At 39.0% G+C, this 22,844-nt stretch overlaps 1 protein-coding gene across 2 annotated transcripts in view; it reads left to right on the top strand.

Moving 5' to 3' along the window:
- The first annotated feature begins 5,494 nt into the window (after nucleotides 1–5,494).
- LOC114049670 (opsin-3-like) overlaps nucleotides 5,495–22,844 on the top strand; it is a 51,989-nt gene continuing 34,639 nt past the window's right edge. The window contains exon 1 of one of the 2 annotated variants that reach the window (XM_027870982.1): nucleotides 5,495–5,906. In XM_027870982.1, coding sequence (XP_027726783.1) covers nucleotides 5,510–5,906 — 397 coding nt within the window. In that variant the 5' untranslated portion in view covers nucleotides 5,495–5,509. The remainder of the gene's footprint in view (nucleotides 5,907–22,844) is intronic. The other variant, XM_027870981.1, reaches the window with a different exon arrangement.

The raw sequence follows: 22,844 nt of genomic DNA, 5'->3' as shown, positions 1-22,844 counted from the left end.
GGGAAGATAGAAGGAAGAAGAAAGGAAAGAAGAGAGAGATGGAAGGAGGGGAGGAATGGAAGGAGAAAAAGAGAGAAGGAAAGAAGAGAGGGAAGCAGGAAGGTAAAAAGGGAGGGAGGGCAGAAGGAAGGAAAAAAGGGAGGGAGGAAGGAAGGAAGGAAAGTAGGGAGGAAGGAAGGGAAAGGGGAAAGAAGGAAGAAAAAAAAGAAGGGAAGGAAGAAGGGAAGAAAGAAAGTAGAGGGGGAGGAAGAAAGGAGGAAGGGAGAAAGGAAGGAAAGAAGGGAAGGAGGTGAAAAGGGAGGGAAAAGTACATTTTGTGCCTCCCCTGTGACTATTTTATAGGAGAACATGGATGGGAGTTGTAATGGGTTGTGATCTGCATCCTTGGAGGGAAAACCAAAATCAATGAGATGACAGATCCAATTAGGAATATTTTAGTATCTAACATTTTAAAGTTTACAAGCAGTTTATGTACCTTATCTCATTTGATTCGCACAACATAAGCTGGATGATACAAATATTAGCATCCTCGTTATACAGTTAAGAAGACAGAGAAAATTGTCATGACACATCTAAAGTCACACAGCTAGTAGATGATACAACAGGACTCCAACTCAGGACATCTCACTGTAAATCCTCCATTGCACCACCTAGTCTTCCCAATGGTAGGAGGAGAACTAAGACAGAGCAATTTCACACAAATCCAGAGAGGAGAGGGTGGTCAACAGTGTCAAATGCTTAAGAAAAGCCAACAGGTAAAGGAACTCTGGATTTGGAGTCAGGAAGACCTGAGTTCAGATCCAGCCTCAGACACTCATTAGCAGTGTGACCCTAGGAAAGTCATTATCAACCATGTGCCTCAGTTTCCCCATCTGTAAATGATAATAATATCACCTTCTTCCTAGGTATGTAGTGAGTATAAAATGAAATAATGTTTGTAAAACATTTTTCAGATCTTAAAGCACTATATAAATACTAGCTATTATTTTATTGTTACTAGATGATGAATTAATATAGCTATTCCAAATCTTTTTCTTAAGTTCTAGTCCTGCATCACGAATTGCTTAGTACACAATTCAGACTGGACATCCTACAGGCATCTCAAGCTTAACTTGTCCAAAACAGACCTAATTTTCTTTCCCTCCAATTCTACTCCTTTTCCATACTTCCCTATTACTGTTGAGGATGTTGCTATTCTTATCACCCATGTTTGTGACTTTGGTGTCATCCTCAACTCTTCATTCTCTCTCACTCCAAACAATTGCCTAATCTTTTTTTCCCCATTTCCTCCATACCTTTTCTTCCAATCACACAACTAATACCCTAGATGCAGCCCTCATCATTTTTTTAATTTAATTTTTTCAACAAACATTTATTTTCTTTCCCTCCCATTCACTGAGAAAAAAAAAAAGACAAACAAAACCCTTGTAACGAATATGCATAGTCAAGAAAAACAAATTCCTGCCTTGCCCATGTGCGAAAATGTACATTTCAGTCTGCAACCTGGATCCATCACCTCTCTATCAGGAGGTGGTAGCCTTCTAATTTGTCTCTCCATTTGATCTCTCCCCATTCCAATCTATTCTCCACACCACTGTCAAAAATGATTTTCCTAAAAGTTCAGATTTGACCAAGTCCTGTCCCTCCTCCCTCCCCCCACCCCCTTGCTCTATAAACTCCAGTAGTTCACTGTCACCTCAAGGATCAAATATCAACTCTCGTTTAGCTTTGACAGATCTTTACAATCTGGCCCTTTTCTACCTTTCCAGACTAATCAATCCCCTCCATGTTATCTATGGTCCAGCCACAACAACCTACCTACTTAATGGTGCTGCCTCTGTTGTCGCCATACCTTTGCACTGGCTGCCCCCATTCACTCCACTCCCCAATCCACCTCCATACCTCTGTCTCCTGGAATCTCTGAATTCCTTCAAGATTCAGCTCCATCACCACCTTCATCAGAAGGCATTGTCTAGGGCCCCAGCTGCTAGCACCATCTCCTCCAAGTTTGCCTTGAATTTGATTTATATATCCCAAATACGTACATTATCTCTCCCTTCAGAATATAAGCTCCTTGAGGGTGAAGGATATTCAGATTTTGTCTTTATATCACCAGCACTTTACATAAGTGACTGGTGCATGTTGTAGTGGTTCAGTTGTATGTGACACTTTGTGACTCCATTTGGGATTTTCTTGGCAAAGATATTGGAGTGGTTTGCCATTTCCTTCTCCAGCTCTTTTTACAGATGAGGAAACTGAGGTGAACAGGGTTAAGTGACTTGCCCGGGGTCATATAGCTAGTACCTGTCTGAGGCTGGATCTGAACTCAAGTCTTCCTGACTCCAGGCTTAGCACTTTATCTACTAAGCCACCTTCCTACCCTGACTGGTGCATAGTAAATACTTAATAAATACTTTATGATTAATTAATTATTTAATGACACCATCCTATCTTTTATACATGAGGCCATGTCTTTGTAGTTTATATATTTAGGACAGTGTTCTAAAACATATTCATAAGTGTTTGTTGTTGATGTTGTCATTCTGGATATTTGTTAAATGCATGAGTGAATGAATGAATGAATGAATAAATGAAGATGACTATCACTTACCCCCATTCCCACATAGTCCTCCTAGTACTTCAATGTTGAAACACTATTATGTTAATGAAGATTTTAACATATCTACTTTTATGACATAAGTGAAGCTAATTACTTGACTGCATTGTAATAGATGTCAGCCTGATCTAGATAAAGTGGTTTCTCATGATTTTAGGAAATTGACTCATTTGATCACTGAAGTAAGTAAATATGCAGAGCATCCACACACTATTAATAGGGTGGCATCCTGACAAGTTTTATAGAGTTTAGGAAAAACAAACAAATACCAAACCACTAACTCTTCAAAGTCTACAAAGGATTTTAAATATGGATGATGTGAAAAAAGTCTATAAACTTATGTGTCAGTCAATCAATAAACATTGTTTTAAGCACAACTACGTGCCAGGCACTGTGGCACTGGAGACAGAAGAAGAGGCAGAAGACAGTCCCTGCCCTCAAGGTGTTTACAATCTAACGAGGGAGACAACGTGCAAATAAATATATTCAAAGCAACATATACAGGACAAATAGGAAGTAATCAAAGAGATAAGGCACTAGAAATAAAAGGGACTAGAGAAGAATTCCAATAAAGGAAAGGATTTTAGTTGGGAGTTAAAGAAAGTTGGGGAGGTCCATAGACTGAGTGGAGGAGGTTCCAGACAAGAGGGACAGCCAGAGAAGATGCCTGAAGTCCACAGTCCTGGTTAGGCTGAGCCTGAAATATAACTAATTGCATAATAGCTAAGATCATAGATTCATTTCGTTTTAGAGGGAACCTAAGAAATCATCTAGGTTAGTGTGGTTCAATGGATTTTGAATCAGAAACCCAGGGCTCAAATCCTCCTGTGTGATTGCTCTGAGCTCCAGTTTCCTAATCTATAAAATGAAGGGAATTGATTTACCACCTCTAATGTTACTTCTAGCTAGAAATCTATGATCCTATGGTCTTGTGTTTCCTTCCTTCCTCCCTTTTAGAGATAAAGAAGACTTACCCAGGATCACAATTAGTTAATCTATGTCTCCTATTTCCTAACTTTTAGTCTACTCCTCTGCATTAGGAGGTACTTCTTGAATCTTGAAAGAGATAATATAGTAAAGGGGGAGATTAAAAATAAATATTTCTTTATACACATGTGCAATAAACACGGGGACCTTGTTAACCAAGAGGCCAAAGTAAAAAATATAAAAGTGATCACCCAAATTCAATAAGTTCACCCCACCCCTTACTCCAAATTGTTAGTGTCTTTCCCCACATTTATTTTGTATCTACAGTCTGTGTATATGTTATATCCCATCATCTCCCCCCAGAATAAAAGCTTCTGGAGGGCAGGAATTATTTTTTCTTTTTCCTTTGTACCTTCAGCATCTTGCATTGTGCCTGGCCCACTGTAGGAGCTTAACAAATGCTTGTTGTTTATAGAGGATAGATCCATAAAGGGTTTTTACAGGGAAGCTAGGAATGATCAAGGGGTTATGCTCTCCCACAAACTGTTTGTTGCTACTGCCATGAAAAAGAAAATCCTGCTGGGGAGATACTGAGGGTGACCCAGTATGGCAATTCCTATAGCTGTGCTGCATTCACTCTGTACAGGACACAAAAAGCTCCTGCAGAGCATTGTCACAACCTATATTTGTCTCCTACTCTTCTTTTTTTTTTTTCAAAATTGCTTTGGGGGGGGAGACAGGCAGTGACAATATGTGCCCTAAATAAAGTGTGTAACTACAGTACACCTGGCAGATTTAGGTTGTGGGCCCTTGGCACACAGACCAAAAACATTTATCTTATTCTTGTGCTGCGTTATATCCCAACAATAGAAGATGGCATCTGTGAATTTAAAGCATTTCAGAAGGAAGGATTTTCCTTTGGGGTTCAATCAGGTGCTTAACCTACATCAAATGTGCTTTTATTTGAGGGAGGGGACATGGGAGCACAGAATATCTAAGCTAGAAGGGTACTTAGGGATTGGTCATCTAGTCCAACCATTTTATTTTATATATGAGTAAACTGAAATGGGTAAACCCTCACCTTATTAGTGATGGCATCAGAGATGGCCACAATAGTGCTATAACATGTCTTTTTTCTTCCTTACTCTACCTATTTGTAAATGGTAAATTGGCACCACCACTTCTCCCCTTATTTGTTTGTTTGAATAATGGTGGATAGGATACAGGAAGAAAACTGGTCCCTTAGAGTAGCCTGTAAAAGTTCAAATAAGTCTCACTAAAAGGAAAGCATAAGGACATAAGATAGATAGACAGGCAGATAGATAGATAGATAGATAGAAGATAGGAGAAATAGAGATAGCTGATTGATATAGGCTAGGTACAGATGATAGATAATAGGACATTAAAATAGAAAGAAATGATAGATGATAGAGATGACAGGAGGGAGGGAGGGACAGAGAGAGAGAGAGAGAGAGAGAATTTATTACTCCCTTATTAAGTGTCAGGCACTCACAGCAGTATGTTTCCTTAGATCCTCGGAAAGGAGGAGAAAGTGTGTAAGGGGGATGTGCCTGCCACGTTTTTGATGTACAGTTTTCTCTTTCCTCCTTTTGTCCCCTCTTCGCGCGCAAACGCGCAGCACACACACACACACACACACACACACACACACTCGCACACGCACACGCACACACACGCACATGGATAGAGGCTGAGGTGGGGGAAGGGAAGGCTGCCTTGAGCCGAATCAGAGGAGAGCGGGTTGCCTGCCTCTTCTCCCACTCTCATTGGCGCCTCCCGTGGGAGCGGCCCCGGCGGCGGCGGCTACTGCTCTCACTCGCCATGGCCCCAGTGCGCTCGGGAGCCGGAGCCAGAGCTGGAGCCACAGCCGCGCCCAGGGTGCTGGCAGCAGCTGGAAGCACCGAGCGCTGAGCGCTTGCTTCCGGGGCAGCCCGCTTCCTAGCCATGTTCTCAGGCAACAGTAGCGACGACGGCGGTGGCGGCTTCTGGGGCAGTGGCCGAGCAGGCGCAGCCGGAGGCACTGGGGTTGCAGGGGAGCCCGGGCCGGAGGGGAGCCCTCGTCCAGCGCCCCTTTTCAGTCCCGGGACTTACGAGCTGCTAGCGCTGCTGATCGCCACCATCGGGCTGCTGGGTTTGTGCAACAACTTGCTGGTGCTCGTCCTTTACTATAAATTCCAGCGGCTCCGAACCCCAACCCACCTCCTCTTGGTGAATATCAGTTTCAGTGACCTGCTTGTGTCCCTCTTTGGAGTCACCTTTACCTTCGTGTCCTGCCTAAAGAGCGGCTGGGTCTGGGACACGGTGGGCTGCGCATGGGACGGGTTTAGCAACAGCCTCTTTGGTGAGTTGGGATGGAAGGAGAAAACACTCCTTTTTTCCATTGCAAACTTCCCTTTCCCTCCCTTTGGACCATCTCCTTGTCTCTATCTGTCAAACCATTCGCTTGTCCCTTCTCACCTACTTAGCCACACATCGCTCCCATTCTCACTGCCCTGACGGTCACTCATCCTGTCGTTTTCCTTCCCATCTGACCTCGGGCCTCATGACTACAAACAGCTTGCCCTCGTTTCACCCAGTCTCTTCATTTCCCACCCTTCAGCTGACCATGACCCCGTTCATATTTCTCCCTGCCATGGCACTAATCCTAAACAGCAATATTTCATTCGTTCCCATCTCCCAGACTCTCTGACTGTTATCTGTAAACTTCTCTTAACAGTCTCTACAGACTCATCAATTCATTTCTTTGCCCGCACAGCCCCCTGCCTTCTCCAATATATTTAACAGACCCGGTTTTCCATCTTTGGGGAAAAAAAAAGTGATGGATGTAAATATGTAAGAGATTTTTTTAGATGTGATTTTACCTACAAAAGATGGGGTGAGAGCATGAAACCATATGGTGCTTTCCCCAGAATTGGAGGTGAAATACTGAAATAGTAGTTGATGGATTCATATTGCCTTTTTTTTTCTTTTTAACAATTATAAAACCTCCAATTGGTTCTTTAGGAGTCAGACACATTCAGATCTCTTATTGCCAGCTGTATCATAGGCTACTCTTGCTCTATTTTCTTTGGTGTCAGTTTCCTATTATTAAAGTCTAAAGTGAAATTATAAGGTAATTAGGTGAATAGATCAGAGGATCCCAATGCAGGTGTGCAGGTAACAGTCCTGTGCAAACAGTGGACTTCTTTGTAGGAGAACTTGAATGTCAATGGAGCATTTGTTTTTACACCCGAACCTTAAAGAAAAAAAACATCCTATTGAGATGTTATATTTTGAATGAATGAAGGCATCATTTCACTAAGGCTGGAAAGGGAATTGCATTTTTGTGTGATAAGAGAAATGTAAATATGTATTTCCAGTTTTAAAGTCCATTTTCTACCTTGCAGGACAGGTGTTAATATTCTAAAATAGTGTTGATAATTCACTGCTGCTTTTATCATTGCAGGATGTAGAGTACCAGTGAATGTAACAGTAATGGAAAACTACTATTTTCTTATGTACTAGTATCCAATGTTCACACATATACAGTAATTCTAGTACTTAGCCACTGTTAGTTATACTTTTATTTTTAAAACTGAAGAAATGTCTTGGAATTCATAACTTCAATTATAAGATTGATTTCAATCACATGATTGTAGTATCATTGATGGCTGTTTTTTTAATACTAAATAATTTAATTTATATAAATAATTGAAACTTGAGAGATTGGTAAAATGTAGACAGATTCCCACATGTCTGTCAATCTTTCTTCTTTAGAGTAATTCAAAATAACCGTCTGGCTGTCTTTAGACTTTTAGGGAGTAGTGATGCAGCTTCCCACTCAGGGCACCAAGAATGAAGATTGTCAAAATGGATGCCTTAGAACCATTTTAGCTGCCTGGAAGTTTCACAAGCATTTCTATACCATTTCTGGTTCATTTCTAGCCCCCACTCTGTGGTGGTAATTAAGTGAGCAAGGGGCTCTTTATTGGAGGGCTTCATGAATCACCATCACCTTCCCTTCTTTACATTCTTCCTAAGGTCCCTAGGGGGCACCCTGGGGCTAGAGTCAGGAAGATTGTTTAAATGTGACCTCAGATATTTGCTAGCTTTGTGACCCTGGGCAAGGCACTTAACCTGTTTGCCTCAGTTTCGTCATCTGTAAAATGGGGATAATAACAGCATATAACTCCAAGGGTTGTGTCAAATGAGATAATAGTTGTAAAGTACTTAACACAATCTAGTACATAGTAAGTCCTATATAAATGTTAGCTATCATTACCATTGTTATCATCATTACTAATCTCTCCTAGCACTCCCACTCTTCTTCCTTTCTTGCTCCAACCTTCTCCCAGCTGACCACCTCAGGGTTAGAATCAGACATAGTGAAAACACAGTTTTACCCTTTAGCCTGCCCTGTTTTTAAGAGCCCTTGGGTCAAGCTTTTGACTGCTACCTTAGCCCAAATTTAAATGGGGCAAGGGTGAGGGAGAAGAGGGAGACTGAGGCAGGGAAGTAAAAGACTTCTAAATCTTTGCAGACAAGTCGCTGGTGGCCATGGAACTAAAAGAGTTCCTAGCAGTAGCTAGGGATTTTGGGATAAAATCCAAGAACCGTGCCCCTTGTTTGCAGAGTAGGGTGGGTAGGGGAAAAAAGGGGAACATGGTATATCTACAGTATTGACAGTCTTGTGCTACAGTACCATCAGCGTCAGAAGCAATGCTTAAACCTAGAAGTGGATTAACAACAACAACAGCATTTACATAGTGCTTTAATGTTTACAAAGCACTTTACAGATATCTCATTTTGCCCTCACAACCACCCTAGGAAGTAGATGTCATTATGGTAGCCATTTCACAGATGAGGAAACTGACACAAACTGAAGTTAAGGGACATGCTTAGGGTCACACAGTTAGTGTCAGACTGGATTAGAATTCAGGTCTTCGTGACTCCAGCACCAATATTCTGGCCACTGCAGCATGATGGAGCAGAAAAGGCACTGACCTGAGAGTCAAGGCAAGTCTAGAGTTTCCTCGTTTATAAAATGAGGGATCCCTAAAGTCTCTTCCAGCTTAAAATCTGTAGTCCTTAGTACAATGTTATTATTATTCAAGCTGTAGGCTAGATAGTCAGTACATGAATGAATAAATAAGTATACAAATACTGGATCCAGACTGCTTCATTCTAATCCAGAAGAGCTAAAACCAACTTCTGGGTTCCTAAAGCAAAATATCTCAATTCTGGTCGTAATTTTAAATTAGAGGATACACACACACACACACACACACACAACATATATATTTATTTATTTGTACATATATACATGTAATATATACACAAATATGTATATATACATATACTGAATTCTATGTATGGTGTATATACTTGCAGGGCTGTTTTGAGTAATACATTTTTGGCAAGTATCAAGTGCTTCATAAATGAGAATTATTATTGTTTTAGGTTAGATGATTAAATTGACCATTTTAGCTAAATTGACTAATTAATTTTTTTCCACGAGCCAATCAATTCAGTATAAACACTAGTTGAGTGTATGTAGAATTGCACTTATGTGAGTGCATGTAGAATTGCCTTGTTTCGCCTATTTCAGCAAGGTTATTAACTGAAAGGGAGACTCAGACAGCTACTCTCTGATATTACCCTTTTATTGTGAGACAGTGGACAGAAAAGGGGACTCCTGTCTATGTCTGGTGTGCTTAGTGCAAGGCCCATGAACAGATGTGGGAAGCAATTGTTAGAGCAATCATCAAAGCCAGGCAGGAAGGCAGCAGCTGTTGCCAGTAGCCCTGATGAGAGCACTTGCCTCTCTCTTCCTTTCTGAAGCTCCCTTTAGCTACTTTCTAAATGCAGAGCTAGTCAGATTTCTGGCCCGCTGCTCCTAAATTGCCCCATATGTGGCACAGTTGACTTTGTTGCCTAGAGGTAGAGTAAGAGAGCCAGGAGTCCTTTGTTTGAAAGAGCAGTGTGACCCTGGGAAGTCCTCTTACGTCTGTGTTTGTGTTCCACTGTGTTTTGGATGATCCTGGTTAGAGTTCAGGGCAGTGGGCTATACTGTAAATTTCTGAAGGCCTTAAGGCACAGGGTATACCAAACAGCTGTGAAGTGATAACATTGAGTCACAAAGTCAGTGATAGTTATATCCTTGACAATGCCTTCTTGGGTCTTCCCTACCATCTTGAACATGCCTATGTTAAAGGTCAAAGAATAATGACTGCTGGAAAGTAAGCCCTAGTGAATTCTACATGAGCATGCTCTTCAGCCTGACTGGCACCTCATCTTTTGCTTCCACAGATTTACAGCTTTTTGCTGCAAGATATTTGCAAATGCTAGTTGCTAAAATGAGGAAACTTTGGGGTATCTTTTTTTTTAAATGAAATGACCAGTCAAGTCAAAATTGTCCAAATAAAATGACATATCCTTAGTTCTCATGAAGCTGGAATCATGAGAGATATTTTGATCTACTATCCTGCTTTGAGGCAAGATCAGACCCAGAGCATACCAGCCTAAAAGCCTTCTTTTCAAGTATTCAGTATTCAGAAATGATTCTATGCCTTCTTTCCATATGGCAAGATGGATGTTGCAAGTGTGTATGTGTGTGTGTGTATGTGTGTGTGTGTGTACATGTGTGCATATATTTCTATGGCTATAGATATAAATGTACATTAAGGAACAATAAGTTGATTGATGTGAGAACTCTCTCCACTAATACAGATTGCAACCTTTCTGTGACTTAGAAGTCTTCATGTGATAATGTGAAAGAAAAATTAAGCATTTTGCAAATAACTTCTCCAAAGCTGGGTAACATGGTCCTTGGACAACAGAAATGTAGTTTATTATCTGGCCTCAACACCTTTCCAAATTTTTTTTTCATCAGGCACTGGATTTTTTTAGTTCAAGTATTTAAATACAAAGAGAGAAAAAGTTATATTGCAATTTGAAGTATGAAAATATCTTCAAATTGTTGCTTGTTTAATTTATGCATTGGAACATTAATATTATTTTTTAAATATGTTTATGACTTTTTTGTTTTCTAATACAATTTTAAGTCTTCCCTTCGTCAGTCAATTTTTAGTCACGTCCAACTCTTCGTGACCCCATTTGAGGTTTTCTTGGAAAGATACTAGAATGGTTTGCCATTTTCTGCTCCAGCTCTTTTTACAGATGAGCAAATGGGGTTGAGTGACAGGGGTCACACAACCAGTAAGTGTCAGGCCAGATTTGAACTCATGAAGTTGAGCCTTCCTGATTCCAAGCCCAGTGGTCTATCTACTGTGCCACCTAGTCTTCTCTTATTTCTAAGCAATTAGAGGAGAGGTGAAAAGAGACATAATAATTAGTTTTAGCAAAGGTCTGCAACTAACAAGCAAGTCATGGCCCAATAAACTACAAACTGCTGTTTCATGAAATTACTTTTCTCTTACATTTATAATTGTTTACAATTGTATGCACTCTTGAATTTTCTTCCAGAGAAGAGTTCCAGTCACAAATGCATGGATAATATGTTATTATATTTGCTACTGAGATAAAACACAGAAATGAAAAACAGTCTAGGTTTTGTATTCTCTAATGTGATTAGAGGTATTCTATCATGTTTTGTGCTACTGACCCATAAGAATGAAATCATATTACAAAAGGGTAATGGTTGGTAAGCTAGATACCGTGGCTCAGACAATGCTAAGATAAGATTTAATATCATAAGAGTGAGTTTTATTACAATAGGGCTCCAGCTCAATGAAGTCCTAGGTATAGAGGTGCATATATATTTCCATAGCATATTTCCTGACACTGAGAAGGAAAAGGTTAAAGTATACCGCAGGAGGAACTCCATGGATTCATACCAAAATACCACCATGTTGAATTTTGTTTTGAACTCTGGGATGAATGATCTGTTGTTGTTTGGTTGATTAGTTAGAGCTGATTCTTCGTGACCCCATTTGGAGATTTCTTGGCAAAGATACTGGACCAGTTTACCATTCCCTTCTCCAACTCATTTTACACATGGGGAAATTGAGGCAAACAGGGGACTTGCACAGGATCACATAGCATCTAAGTATCTGAGGCCTGATTTTATCTCAAAAAGAGGAGTCTTCCTGACTCTAGGCCTGGCATTCTATCCACTGTGCCACCTAGCTGCCCTTATATTCTAACATGAGGAGATAATACCTATAGGGGATTAATAACCAGAAAATCGAGTTCTCTTCACTCCAGGGCCAGCACTCTATCCACTGCACCACTTAGCCATCATGAGGTGGGGCATGCCACACTACAGCCTCCTGCTGTACTGACTTCCTAATCTCAGTTATGCACATACAACTATGGGCTAGCCCATCATACGTCTTCCTTACCACTCGCTACTATTTTTATATTACCCTTTTTCCTCCCTATTACCATTCCAACCATGTTTACCTATCACTAAGCCTACTCTCTTATTGTATTTGGAACTTCCACTTTAATGTTAACAAATTCCTGTACATCTTTGAACTTTTCAACAAATATTCTTTATACCTCTTTACTTTTATGGCTGTCCCATTTGATCACCCCCATTACATCCATGTGGCCATCCCTTCTCCTATTCTGGATGACTCCAAAGATCACAAGGGGTGTTGGGCACACTTCTTGTTTCCTATTTTGTTTTCTAGATCTCTTTTCTACCATTATCTTTCAATGACCTGTCCTCCCTGTTTATGCTACCCTCCTCCTCATCATTGTGATTGTCATCTACCAACCTCCAGATCATCCTCTTAATTTGATGGTAACTTTAATGCCTGGTTTACAGTATTCTCTACTCCATTCTAAGCTATCAACCTTAGCAATTTCAAATCATTTTGACAGCCCCCTGACAAAGTGACCACATAATTCCTCAACCTTTTTAATTTCGAAGACCTCCATTTCACTACCATATTTCAGCCACACACCAAAATAGTCATAACTTAGACTTGACTCTCTCAAAATTGTGTTACCTCCAAGATCTAAGTTATATTTCACCTTTATTGGGATCTTCAGTCCATTGACCTGTCCCTGTCTTCCCAGTCTATCTTCCTGACTTCCATTGGTTTCATTTATATACATACTTAGCTTGAAGGCCATGAAACTTCAATGTTTCACTAGCTTCTGTCCTAGAATATCTTACCCCTCTGATCTCCACTTGTAAATTCTAGTCTCTGGGTAACTCCCATCATTTAATTTCTCTACTCTAATTCTAGGGCTGCTGAGTCTTACAGGAGAAAGTAATGAAATTAAATGGATTTCACTCACCTTAAGTCAATGATAAATCAGCTTAGTTGTGCTTCCTTGTGGGAGTCTTTCTACAGTGTCTGTAGCTATTCCTTATCTCATTCCCCAAGGTAACTATACCAAACATTTTCTTTTCTCCTTTTGCTGCATAGCTCTACTTAGGGCTGATTACGTAAACTACTTTACTACTTAAATCGAGAGGATTCATTGTGAATTCCCCTTAGTTCTTTTTTGTTCCTTAAGCCTTCTCAGCATCATTGCCCTTCCTTTCCTCCAGGTACCAAAGAAGAGATATACCTACTTACTCCCAAAGACTAGTTCCTCTAACTACTACATCCTCCCATTCCTTCAGCTTTCTTCAGGACTTGTTCCATCCTTCTGCTGCATGTGTCTTCAATGTTTCCCTTGCCATTAATACCTTACTATCTGCCTGCAAACTTGTTCTTGTATCCTAAGTTTTAATTGTCCTTTCTTTTCTATCTACCTACTCTCCCTTTACTGACACTGATCCCTATACTTAGACTGACCTCAGTCTTCTTTTTTACCTATTAAATTTGGCTCTAAAGCCAAAGGCAAATGGTACCTCTTCCAGGGAACCCTCAATTATGCCTCCAGTTGGGGGTGACTTTTCCCCACTCAGATCTTACATGCCATTTTGCTTTGTAACTTCCCAATGTGCTTCTGTCTCATTGTAGATGATAGCCTTCTGGATTGGTGTTATGGTATTTTGTCCCCCACTAGATGATAAATCCACCAAAATCATACTGTAGTGCCTCAGGGTGGCATAGAGTTCTCCCAAAGTCTTAAAAGCTATGTCAGCAAAACTCAGGCCTTGACAGATAATTCCAACCTAGAAAGGTTTCAAGAAAAGGCCTAGTGATAGGCTATAGGACCAACCAACCTAAATTCAGAGTCTCATCACCAGTCTGCTGCAGTGATACATTTTTTGATCACAGACACTCTCAAAGATTATCTACCAAGGTATAGAGGAATTGCAGTCTGTGTTGGTGATAGCAATATCCACAGGGATGAGATTACAGACTCTTTAAATATCGAGGAAGCTATCTAGGTTGATGTTTTCTCATTCCTAGGCTGTCAATTATTTAAGGACTGGAACAATTTCTTATTTAAACTTTGAATCTCTCTCTAGCACCTAGCATGGTGCTCTGTGTAATAGTGTGGTCTTGTATTCTTCATGCTTTGCCCTCTGATCCCATAGAGGCACCTAGGGGTGGCACAGTGGATAGAGCACTGGGCCTGGAGTCAGGAAGACTTGAGTTCAAATGTGACCCCAGATATTTATTAGCTGTGTGACCCTCGGCAAAATTACTTAACCTTTGTCTGCCTCAGTTTCCTCAACTGTAAAATAGGGATAATAAAGCATTTAGATCCTAGGGTTATTGTGAGGACCAAATGAGATAATATTTGTAAAGTGTTTAGCACAGTGCCTGGCATGTGGTAGGCACTTAACAATTGTTTCCTTCCTTTCCTCTGTGATGAATGAAAAGTCTGAGAGACATAGATTCTGGATAATTAATATCAATTTATTCATTATAGCTAGCAAATAATTAATGAAATGATGGTCATTGACTTTCTCTCATAAGCCAAAAATGAACTTTGGGGGTCCACTGAGAATTTAAATACCCTTGGAAGAGTTCTTGACAGGCAGAAGTCAACTCTGATTGGTTAACAATAAATGAGAGAATGAATATTATAATCATAGGTGGGCTTATTCTAATGAGGAAGTGACTTTGATTAGGTTACTCTTACTCGTCTCTACCCAGACCACCCTGCCTGGGGCAGTGTAGACAAAAGGATCTTCCTTCACTGAAGCTACTTATGTCCCAGTTGAGTGGGGCCTGGACTAAGACTGTGGAAATTGTTAACCCAATCTCCTTATCAGCTCTGTCCTTCAGAAGCTGCTTTGACCTAGTAGAGAACTAGGAAATAGAAAGGGAAAAAACCATGGATCCCCAGACATTAATTGGTTATTAATAGAAGACAAAAATAATCATTTCTCTCACCTCCTTCCTTCTTTCCCACCCCAATGACAGTGGTGCTACCCTGAACTTTTTTCCTTTTTCTTTTTCTTCCACTGCCCTTCAACATTTTTGAACTAGACATCTCATAGGAATCTCAGACTCAACCTATCCAAAACAGAACTCATTATCTCTCCCTCCAAACTCTCCTAACTTCTGAACTTTCCCATTTCCCTTTCCTCTAGTCATCCAGGTTTGTAACCCCTGACTCCTCACTCTCACCCATGCCTGATTGATAGCCCAAATCTCTCTTTTTCTACCTATACAGACTCTCTCAAATAAGTTCCCTTCTCTCTCTCACATAACTACTATCTCAATATAGTCCCGCTTCACCTCTTTTTTGGACTATTGAAGTAGTAAGATAATTGTTTTCCTTGCCTCGGGTATCACCCCCAGTTTAGTTCATCTGCAATTCACAGCTACCAAGGTGATATTCCTAAAAGCATAGATCTTATGATGTCATTCTCCTACTCAAAGAATTCCAGTGACTCCTTATGACTTCAAAGATTAAATAAAAACTCCTCTGGCATTTAAAGCTTCTCACGACCTGGTAACAACCTACTTTTTCAGCCTTATTTTACATTAGCCCACTTCACAATAAAATCCAGCCAAACTGGCCTTCTCACTGTTCCTCATACACAACACTCCAATCTCTGTCTCCATTCATTTGTGCTTAACACAGTGCCTAGCACATAGGAGGAGTTTAAAAAATGTTTATTGATTGATTGATTGAAATATTTATTGATTGCCAATTCTCCATACCTGGAATGTACTCCTTTCTCAGCTCTGCCTCTTAGAGTCTCTAATTTCCTTCCAGGCTCAGCTTTCTAAAAGAAGCTCCTCTCTATCCTTCCCCCTACCCCTCAACGGCACCCAAAATTACTTCGCATTTTTTTGGTCAATTTTCTATGTACCAATTTATATACATTATCTCCCCCAGCTGGATTATAAGCTCTTTAAGTACAAAGATTATTTCACTTTTGTATTTATGTCTCCAGCCTAGCACAGGGCTTGGCACATCATAGAAGTTTAATAAATCCTAAGTCCAAAGCCAGGCCCAATTTACACTTCCTTTGTCTCAGTTTCTCAATGGAGAAACTAAACAGGCCCTTTCCTTTCTTGGCGATAGATTAAAGCCTCACAATCTCAGTTTAAAGCCATACTCCTTTCAATTGATGTCCCCAAGACTCAGTTAATAAAAATCCTGAGTAATCCCTTTCTTTGATTCTGAATCTACTGTTTGAGACCCCTATATGCACAGTCTCTCTCCTTATCTTGATTTTAGTGTTTCCTTCTATCTTCACTCAGCTTATCTTGGGTCCTCTTCCCTTTATGAAAGCATACCATGTCCTTTACAACTCTACCCCAGGTATCACCAATCACCAAGTCATATAGTGAGCCATAGAAGCTATTGCACCATTTGGAGTCATAATACCAAACATAAGCTTTGGGGCGTATTAAAGAAGCTTCCTTCCATCGACATACCTTGTACCATCAGCATTGAACAATGGCATCCTGATTATCCTTGAATTTTACTTTATTGATTTTCTTAATTTATTGTTGATTACCTGATCCATCCCACCTACCTCCTCTCATCTTAGGATCGTTGCACAATCTGCAGTTACTTTTGGGAACTGTTGACTTGTTTTTGTTTTTTAAATTACAAATGTGCTCTAAAAAGGGAAGAAAAACATTTTGTAGTCTTTAAAAACTTTTTATGTAATTAATTAGAGATGAGTGAGAAACTACTTTTATTATTCTCTTTAGGATGTCCATTTGCTGTCTTTGTTGATACTTAATTGGTAACTCACACAATCTGTTATAAAAAATTAAACATGACCCGTTTTTCTTAATTCCATGAATTCAATTTCATTGTTGCATATTTTTAATTATTCCTTACTAAAGAAGTTTAAGTAGCCTCGCAATGCTTCTAAAATAAAATACATAGTCTTCTGCTTGGCATTTAATGCCCTTCATAATCTTGTTCCAACCTATCTTTCTAGTCTGATTTCACATTACCCTCCCCCTTCCCCCATGCCAATGCTGTTCTAGCTAAATTGACCTACATTTCTCTTCTCCATATATAACATTCCATCTCCTCCTTCCCTACCTTTGCACAGACTGTATGTACCCCATGCTTGGAAGGTTCTCCTTCTCTCTTTTAGAATTCCTAGCCCCCTTCTAAGTTCAGTTCCCACGTCATCACCAGCACAAGGCCTTTCCTGATTCCCTTCCCTAGCTTATTGGCACTCTCCCTCCACCCCAAAATTACCTTGCATTGACATTATCTGCATTTTGTATTTTTAAAAATCTGTGTCTGTTGGCACAACAGAAAGTAAGTTAGTAGAGGTCAGTAAATCTTTGTGTCTGTGGGGCCTAACATGGTGTCTAGCACATAGTAGGATCTTAATAACTACTTGCTGATTGAAATAAAATTGAATGAGGGGCCCATAATTAAGAGCTCAGCTCACACGAAGGTGAGATTTCATGCATTTAGTATTGATCTTGCTCAGAGACCATCAAGAGCTTGATGAAATCCAAGATTATTTTTCCAGATCTTTACCAAATGGCTAGCACTCATGCTTTCTTGGGTTTTCTGGGTTCTTTGAGATTGGGTCTATATGAACCACCCTCCCCCCAAAAATTGATGGAAAAGTGGATTAAAAAGTAGAAGGGGGCAAGAAATCAGTAAATCATCTGTTTTTGTTTTACAATATAACTAGTTTACAATGACTTTCTCACTGAACATTGATCAACTTCTTTGGATTCATGTGGATGTACTGAAGTCTGAGTAAGTGAAGCAATCTATTTATAAAAATAAGAAATCTAATTGTCAAAATAAGAAATAAATAACAATTAACATTCTTAACAATGTTAAGAATACTGTAGGAGTAATAGAAGGGTTTCAAGATGTCAGATGAGGAGGGGCTATCATAGAAAATTATCACTAGCTACTAACCAAAATGATATCAGAAAAGGTACAACTTGAATGTGGAGATTGTGAGGTAAAAGGAAGGGGATAGAGTGTATAGTTTTAGGAGAAGTGGGCAAAGTAGCCCAACTGGTGATCAAACAGGACCAAAGAGGAAAGAGAAGGCTCAGAGGGAGGGGGCTTACCAGGGGACCAATGCTCAGATGGGATCTGAAGTGTGTGGAGGTGGAAAGATGATATAAGTGACATCTTGCCCCTGCCTCCAACATCCTTAAAAAAAAAAAAGCCAAGACATTTCAGTGTGGGAATATCCTAAAAGTACTAAATCAGGTTTGCCTGCCTTAGTATAAGTCAAACCTTGGTTTGAGTTTAAATGGTCAAAATATATTTATATTTTTAGGAACTGGGCTCTGGAATATACATGTCATTCATTAAATATGTATTTGACCATCTGCCAACCACATATCTTTCTTTAGCTCATATTTAGATCACTCTTCAATGTTTACAAAGTTCTTTACATGGATTATCTAATTTCCTCCTCATGATAGACCTAAGAGGCATGTGCTGTTATGATACCCATTTTACAGATGGGAAATTGAGGTTCAGAGAAGTCACATGATTTACTAGCAAGTGTCTGAGGTGCAATTCAAACCTGTGGTGTTCGTGACTCCAGGCCTATCCTACTTTTTATCCACTATGCCAAGTTGTCTCTTCACTTGCTGGTACCTGAAACTCCTTGAACTAGAATTGATGCCTTTCATTCCATAATTAGAGATGAGACTTAAATTGCAAAAATTCAAGAAGAGTTGAAAGGGACCTTAGAAGTACTTAGAAGTAATCTAGTCTAGCCCTTACCTGAAGCTTGCATTAATTACGTAACATCTCCAACAAAGGGTTCAGACATTGGAATAGGTTTCTGTCTTGACTTTTGGAGAGACCTAATTGTTAGAAGTTTATTACCTTAAGTCAAAATCTGTTTCTGTGTAACTTAGAGCCATTAGTTTTATTCCCCATCTTTAGGCTTAAATAGAATAAGTCGAATCCTTCTTCCTTTGAATAGTTCTTCAAATATTTAATGATAGATATAAGAGAGGGAGGGCACATAGACAATCTTCTTTTCTCCAAACTAAATATTACCAGTTCCTTCTAGTGGGAAATGTTGGTTAAATTTACCCAAGGACGGATATTTGATATTCATTCACACTAAAATGTTATCAGTCAATCAATCAACAAATGTAAATTAAATCAAATCCTACTCTTTTGATGGGGATGGAGGAGCCATGACAAAGCTATAGCCACTGAGGGCTTGAAGCAGTGGAAGGAATGGAGTGGGGGAGGGAACGGCAAAGAAAATGTCAGTAAACTTTGAAGATAAGCTTCAGAGCTTTATAGTTTTGTCCACGGTCAGCACTATTTACCAAAGACAAATAGAAGCTACCTTCAAAGTATTTTCTGTCTTGTTAATAAATAAAACCAGTCATGCTCAATACTTATGAGTAAATTAAAACAAACAAACCTTTTATTTGTTCCAATGTTGCTGTTTTATTGTGAAATCATGTATGATAGAGAAAGCTTTTCTATTATACAACAGATTATTTTCCTGATGGTATGTTAATTGAGGGTATCACTTTATTTTTCACCTTTGTCCCTCCTTTTCTGGCTACACACATATAAGAAATCTTTCTTAGGGGGGCATAATTGGTTGGTGGTACCTCTACTTATAAGGTTCCCTGCTTGGGCTATCATGAGGCAGGACTATAGCCAATGGGTTCAACTGAAAGCTTCCTTCTAAATACTATGGGCACATGGTTACTGTAGTAACCTTACTGAGGTTTGAGCAATATTTCAAGGGATTTATGAAATGTATGAAAACCTCATAACCAGTTCTCAAATGGATCCATGATTTTATCAATGCAGATTGAGTGGAATAGATTGAAATACATCCATCCTTGTCTGTTCTTTGCAATTTTTATCCATGACATAGGGAAGGAAACTTATTAAGTCATTTAGTCCAACACCTTCATTTTACAGATGAAGAAAATGAGATTGAGAGAAGTTAAATGCCTAGCCCAAGGCCACACAGCTAGTAATCAGCAGAGCTTGAGCCTTGAACATAGATTCTCTATCTCTGAGGCCTCCATCTTTCTATTATGCCGGGCTGTCCTCTCATACATTTGCCAGTAGGGGGCATTGCACTTGATGTATATCTTCCTGCACAACAGTTCAAATATCCTGATTTTGTCAGGAAAGGTGACATATTAGATTGAGTATTGGACTTGGAGTCTAGAAGACCCGAGTTAGAATCCTGCCTCAGATACTTACTAGGGGTGTGACTCTGAGCAAGTCACTTAGCCTCTGTCAGTGTCCGGGGATAAAAACCGCACCTATCTCACAGGGTTGTTGTAGGGTTAAATGAGATAAATATATAAAGCACTTGCAAAATTTAAAGTTCTATAGAATAATAATGATAATAATAATAATAATTATTATTATTAGTGAGTTACTCAGGACTCCACAGCTAGTAAAGAGTAGAGTTAGTATTCAAACCCAGGGTTCTGACTGCAAATCCAGTATTCTTTCCACTCTACTACAAGTACCTTGTGATATGAACACTTAAAGAGTCCTATCTTCTGAAACAATGGAACACATATTAACTAAGAAAATAACAAAAAAAAGTTGATTGTGTAAATAAAATCTTGAACAGTATGTAAGGCATTTAAAAATGTAAATGCTAATGAGGGGAGGTATTATGTGGGAATGTTTTCAATGGATGATCTCTCATTTATGCTATTTCCATATCTGAAGAGAAACATGTCTATAACCTGATATATATACATATACAAACATATATGTATATATATATATATATAATACATACATGTGTGTGTGTGAACATCTTCCATAGCTCAGTTCCTTAAAAAAAAAAAAAAAAAGACTGGTTAGTCATTCCTTTTCTTAGTCCCCATTGCTTGTGATTTAGTTTCCCGAGGTAGTGGATGTCTGGCATTTTTCAGCCACTAAATATGTATTTAACCATCAACAAATATGTCAAAGGAAGAATAAGGTAGACTTTGGGGCTAGGTCTCTTTGATACAAAATTATTTAGAACTGCAGCATGATGATGTATATTTGTCTTTGTGTATGAAGGAAGAGGATAAATTTCTAGGTGTTATTTGGAATGAAATATGCCACAGAGGGTACATTGATAGAGACTTTGCTAGATACGTTTAAAAACAGACAATTGTTCTTGGGAGTTACATTCCTGTTTGTGTTTGACTTTTTACTTATTTGTCTCTTGAGTGTTTAGCATTGTTCATTTTTTAAAAATCTAATATGAAGAAAATAGATTGCAATACAGGAATCAAAGAAAAATGCAAAAGAAACTTTACTCCTTTGTAGCACTGCCCCCTCCTTCTTTTTTTATGTCTGCCTCGATTGTGTCAGAGTGGCAGAAAAGGGGACAGAAGAGGGTACTGAGAACCAGATTTTAGACAGTCTCTAAATATTCACTTAGTTGATGGTACTCTGTATGTGAGATTCTTGTCTAATGACCAACAAGTAGTTACACGACTGGAGGACCTAAATCGTGACATTCTTTCTATAAACAAAACCAGAAGACAAAAGGAAGTTGCAGTTAAATGGAAGAATGACTCATAGATTCTCTTTGGAGAAGCAAACATAGGAATGGGCAGTAAGTTTTATTGTGCACCCTAAGGCAATGAGAAAATCATTTCATGAGATGTTTATTCATCTCATATTAGAGAGCTCATGAAAAATGTTTGGAAGAAGACCACCATGAAAATCATTGCAGCTCATGCATCAGTACCTTAGACACACATACACACATACCCCAGAGAGAAAAAGACAGAGACCGAGACAGAGAGAGAGAGAGAAGGGAAGAGACAGAGGAAAAGAGAGATGAAGAGAGAGAGAGACTGAGAATAATAGAAAGAACACTGGATTTGGAGACAGACCCCTAGGTATGTGTACTGGCTGTGTTCTTTACTACATGTGGGGCCTACTACTAACTCAATATAATAATAAAAATTATTATTGTTGTCTTTGTTATTGAGAGACAGAGAATCAGAGAGAGAGATCCGATGAAGATAAGACTCTCCAAATTAAGTTGACATATGCTTTGATACTTGGTGACTTCAATGCAAAGCTGTAACTAAGTGAGGGTGGGGAAAAACATATTGGAAAATATCATTGAATAAGAAAGGAAAGAGGCTTTACAGAAGCCTCATATCCATATATCACTAATGCTTTTTGAAAAGAAGAATTGGAAGAGGCTGGCCATCTTAAATAATGTCACAAAAAAAGAAATTGATTATATTTTAATAGACAGGAAATAAACTCATATGGGAATAATTCTTAAATCAACTGTATGTCTACAAACAGACCAACAATTTAGAACCAAGATAAAAATTAATACAGTTATGAGACTAAAAATGAGAAAAATATTGCATGTAATTTAAACAGCTCTCACTTAAGCAATATTACTTATAATAATTTCATGTAGAATTTTTACTAATGTGAATAAATTACCATAATAGGACACCAAGGTATCCTAAAAACCGTATTAGTGAGCAAACATTTGACTGAGTTGTCAAGTAGAAAGATTTGGAAGCCAAGGACAAGACAGATGTAGATGGTAAACTCATTTGTAAAATCTTATGGAGAAAGAGTAGTATTGCCTTATTAAGTAATAAGAAGTAGAAAGGAAAAAAAAATAGTCTAAAGAAAGCTTTGCATGAGATGGCACTAAACAAGGTATTCCGGGGCATTTAAGAGAAAAACTGGAAGATGGACAAGAAATAGATGACTTAAAAAGATTTTTATAACAAACTTTTTACCATTGAGGACATTGGAGCCACCACATGCCACCATCTTGGATGTGCTTATGGAGGAAGTGGAAATGGCACCAAAAAGAATAAACATGGTAAAAACAGCTGGATAGAACAAGTATATTCAGGGGAGTCTTTGCTAGAAGTGACATAATTCTGAGGGTACTAAAAGATCAGTTCTCAAAGTATCTTGAAGGGGGAATGATAAATACTACCTAGCCCAACTCCCT

Source organism: Vombatus ursinus, unplaced genomic scaffold (genome assembly GCF_900497805.2).
Source record: "Vombatus ursinus unplaced genomic scaffold, bare-nosed wombat genome assembly UNPS02014798.1, whole genome shotgun sequence".
NCBI lineage: Eukaryota > Metazoa > Chordata > Mammalia > Diprotodontia > Vombatidae > Vombatus > Vombatus ursinus.
Note: the sequence above shows the minus strand (reverse complement) of the source record. Positions and strands in the feature narration are given on the sequence as shown.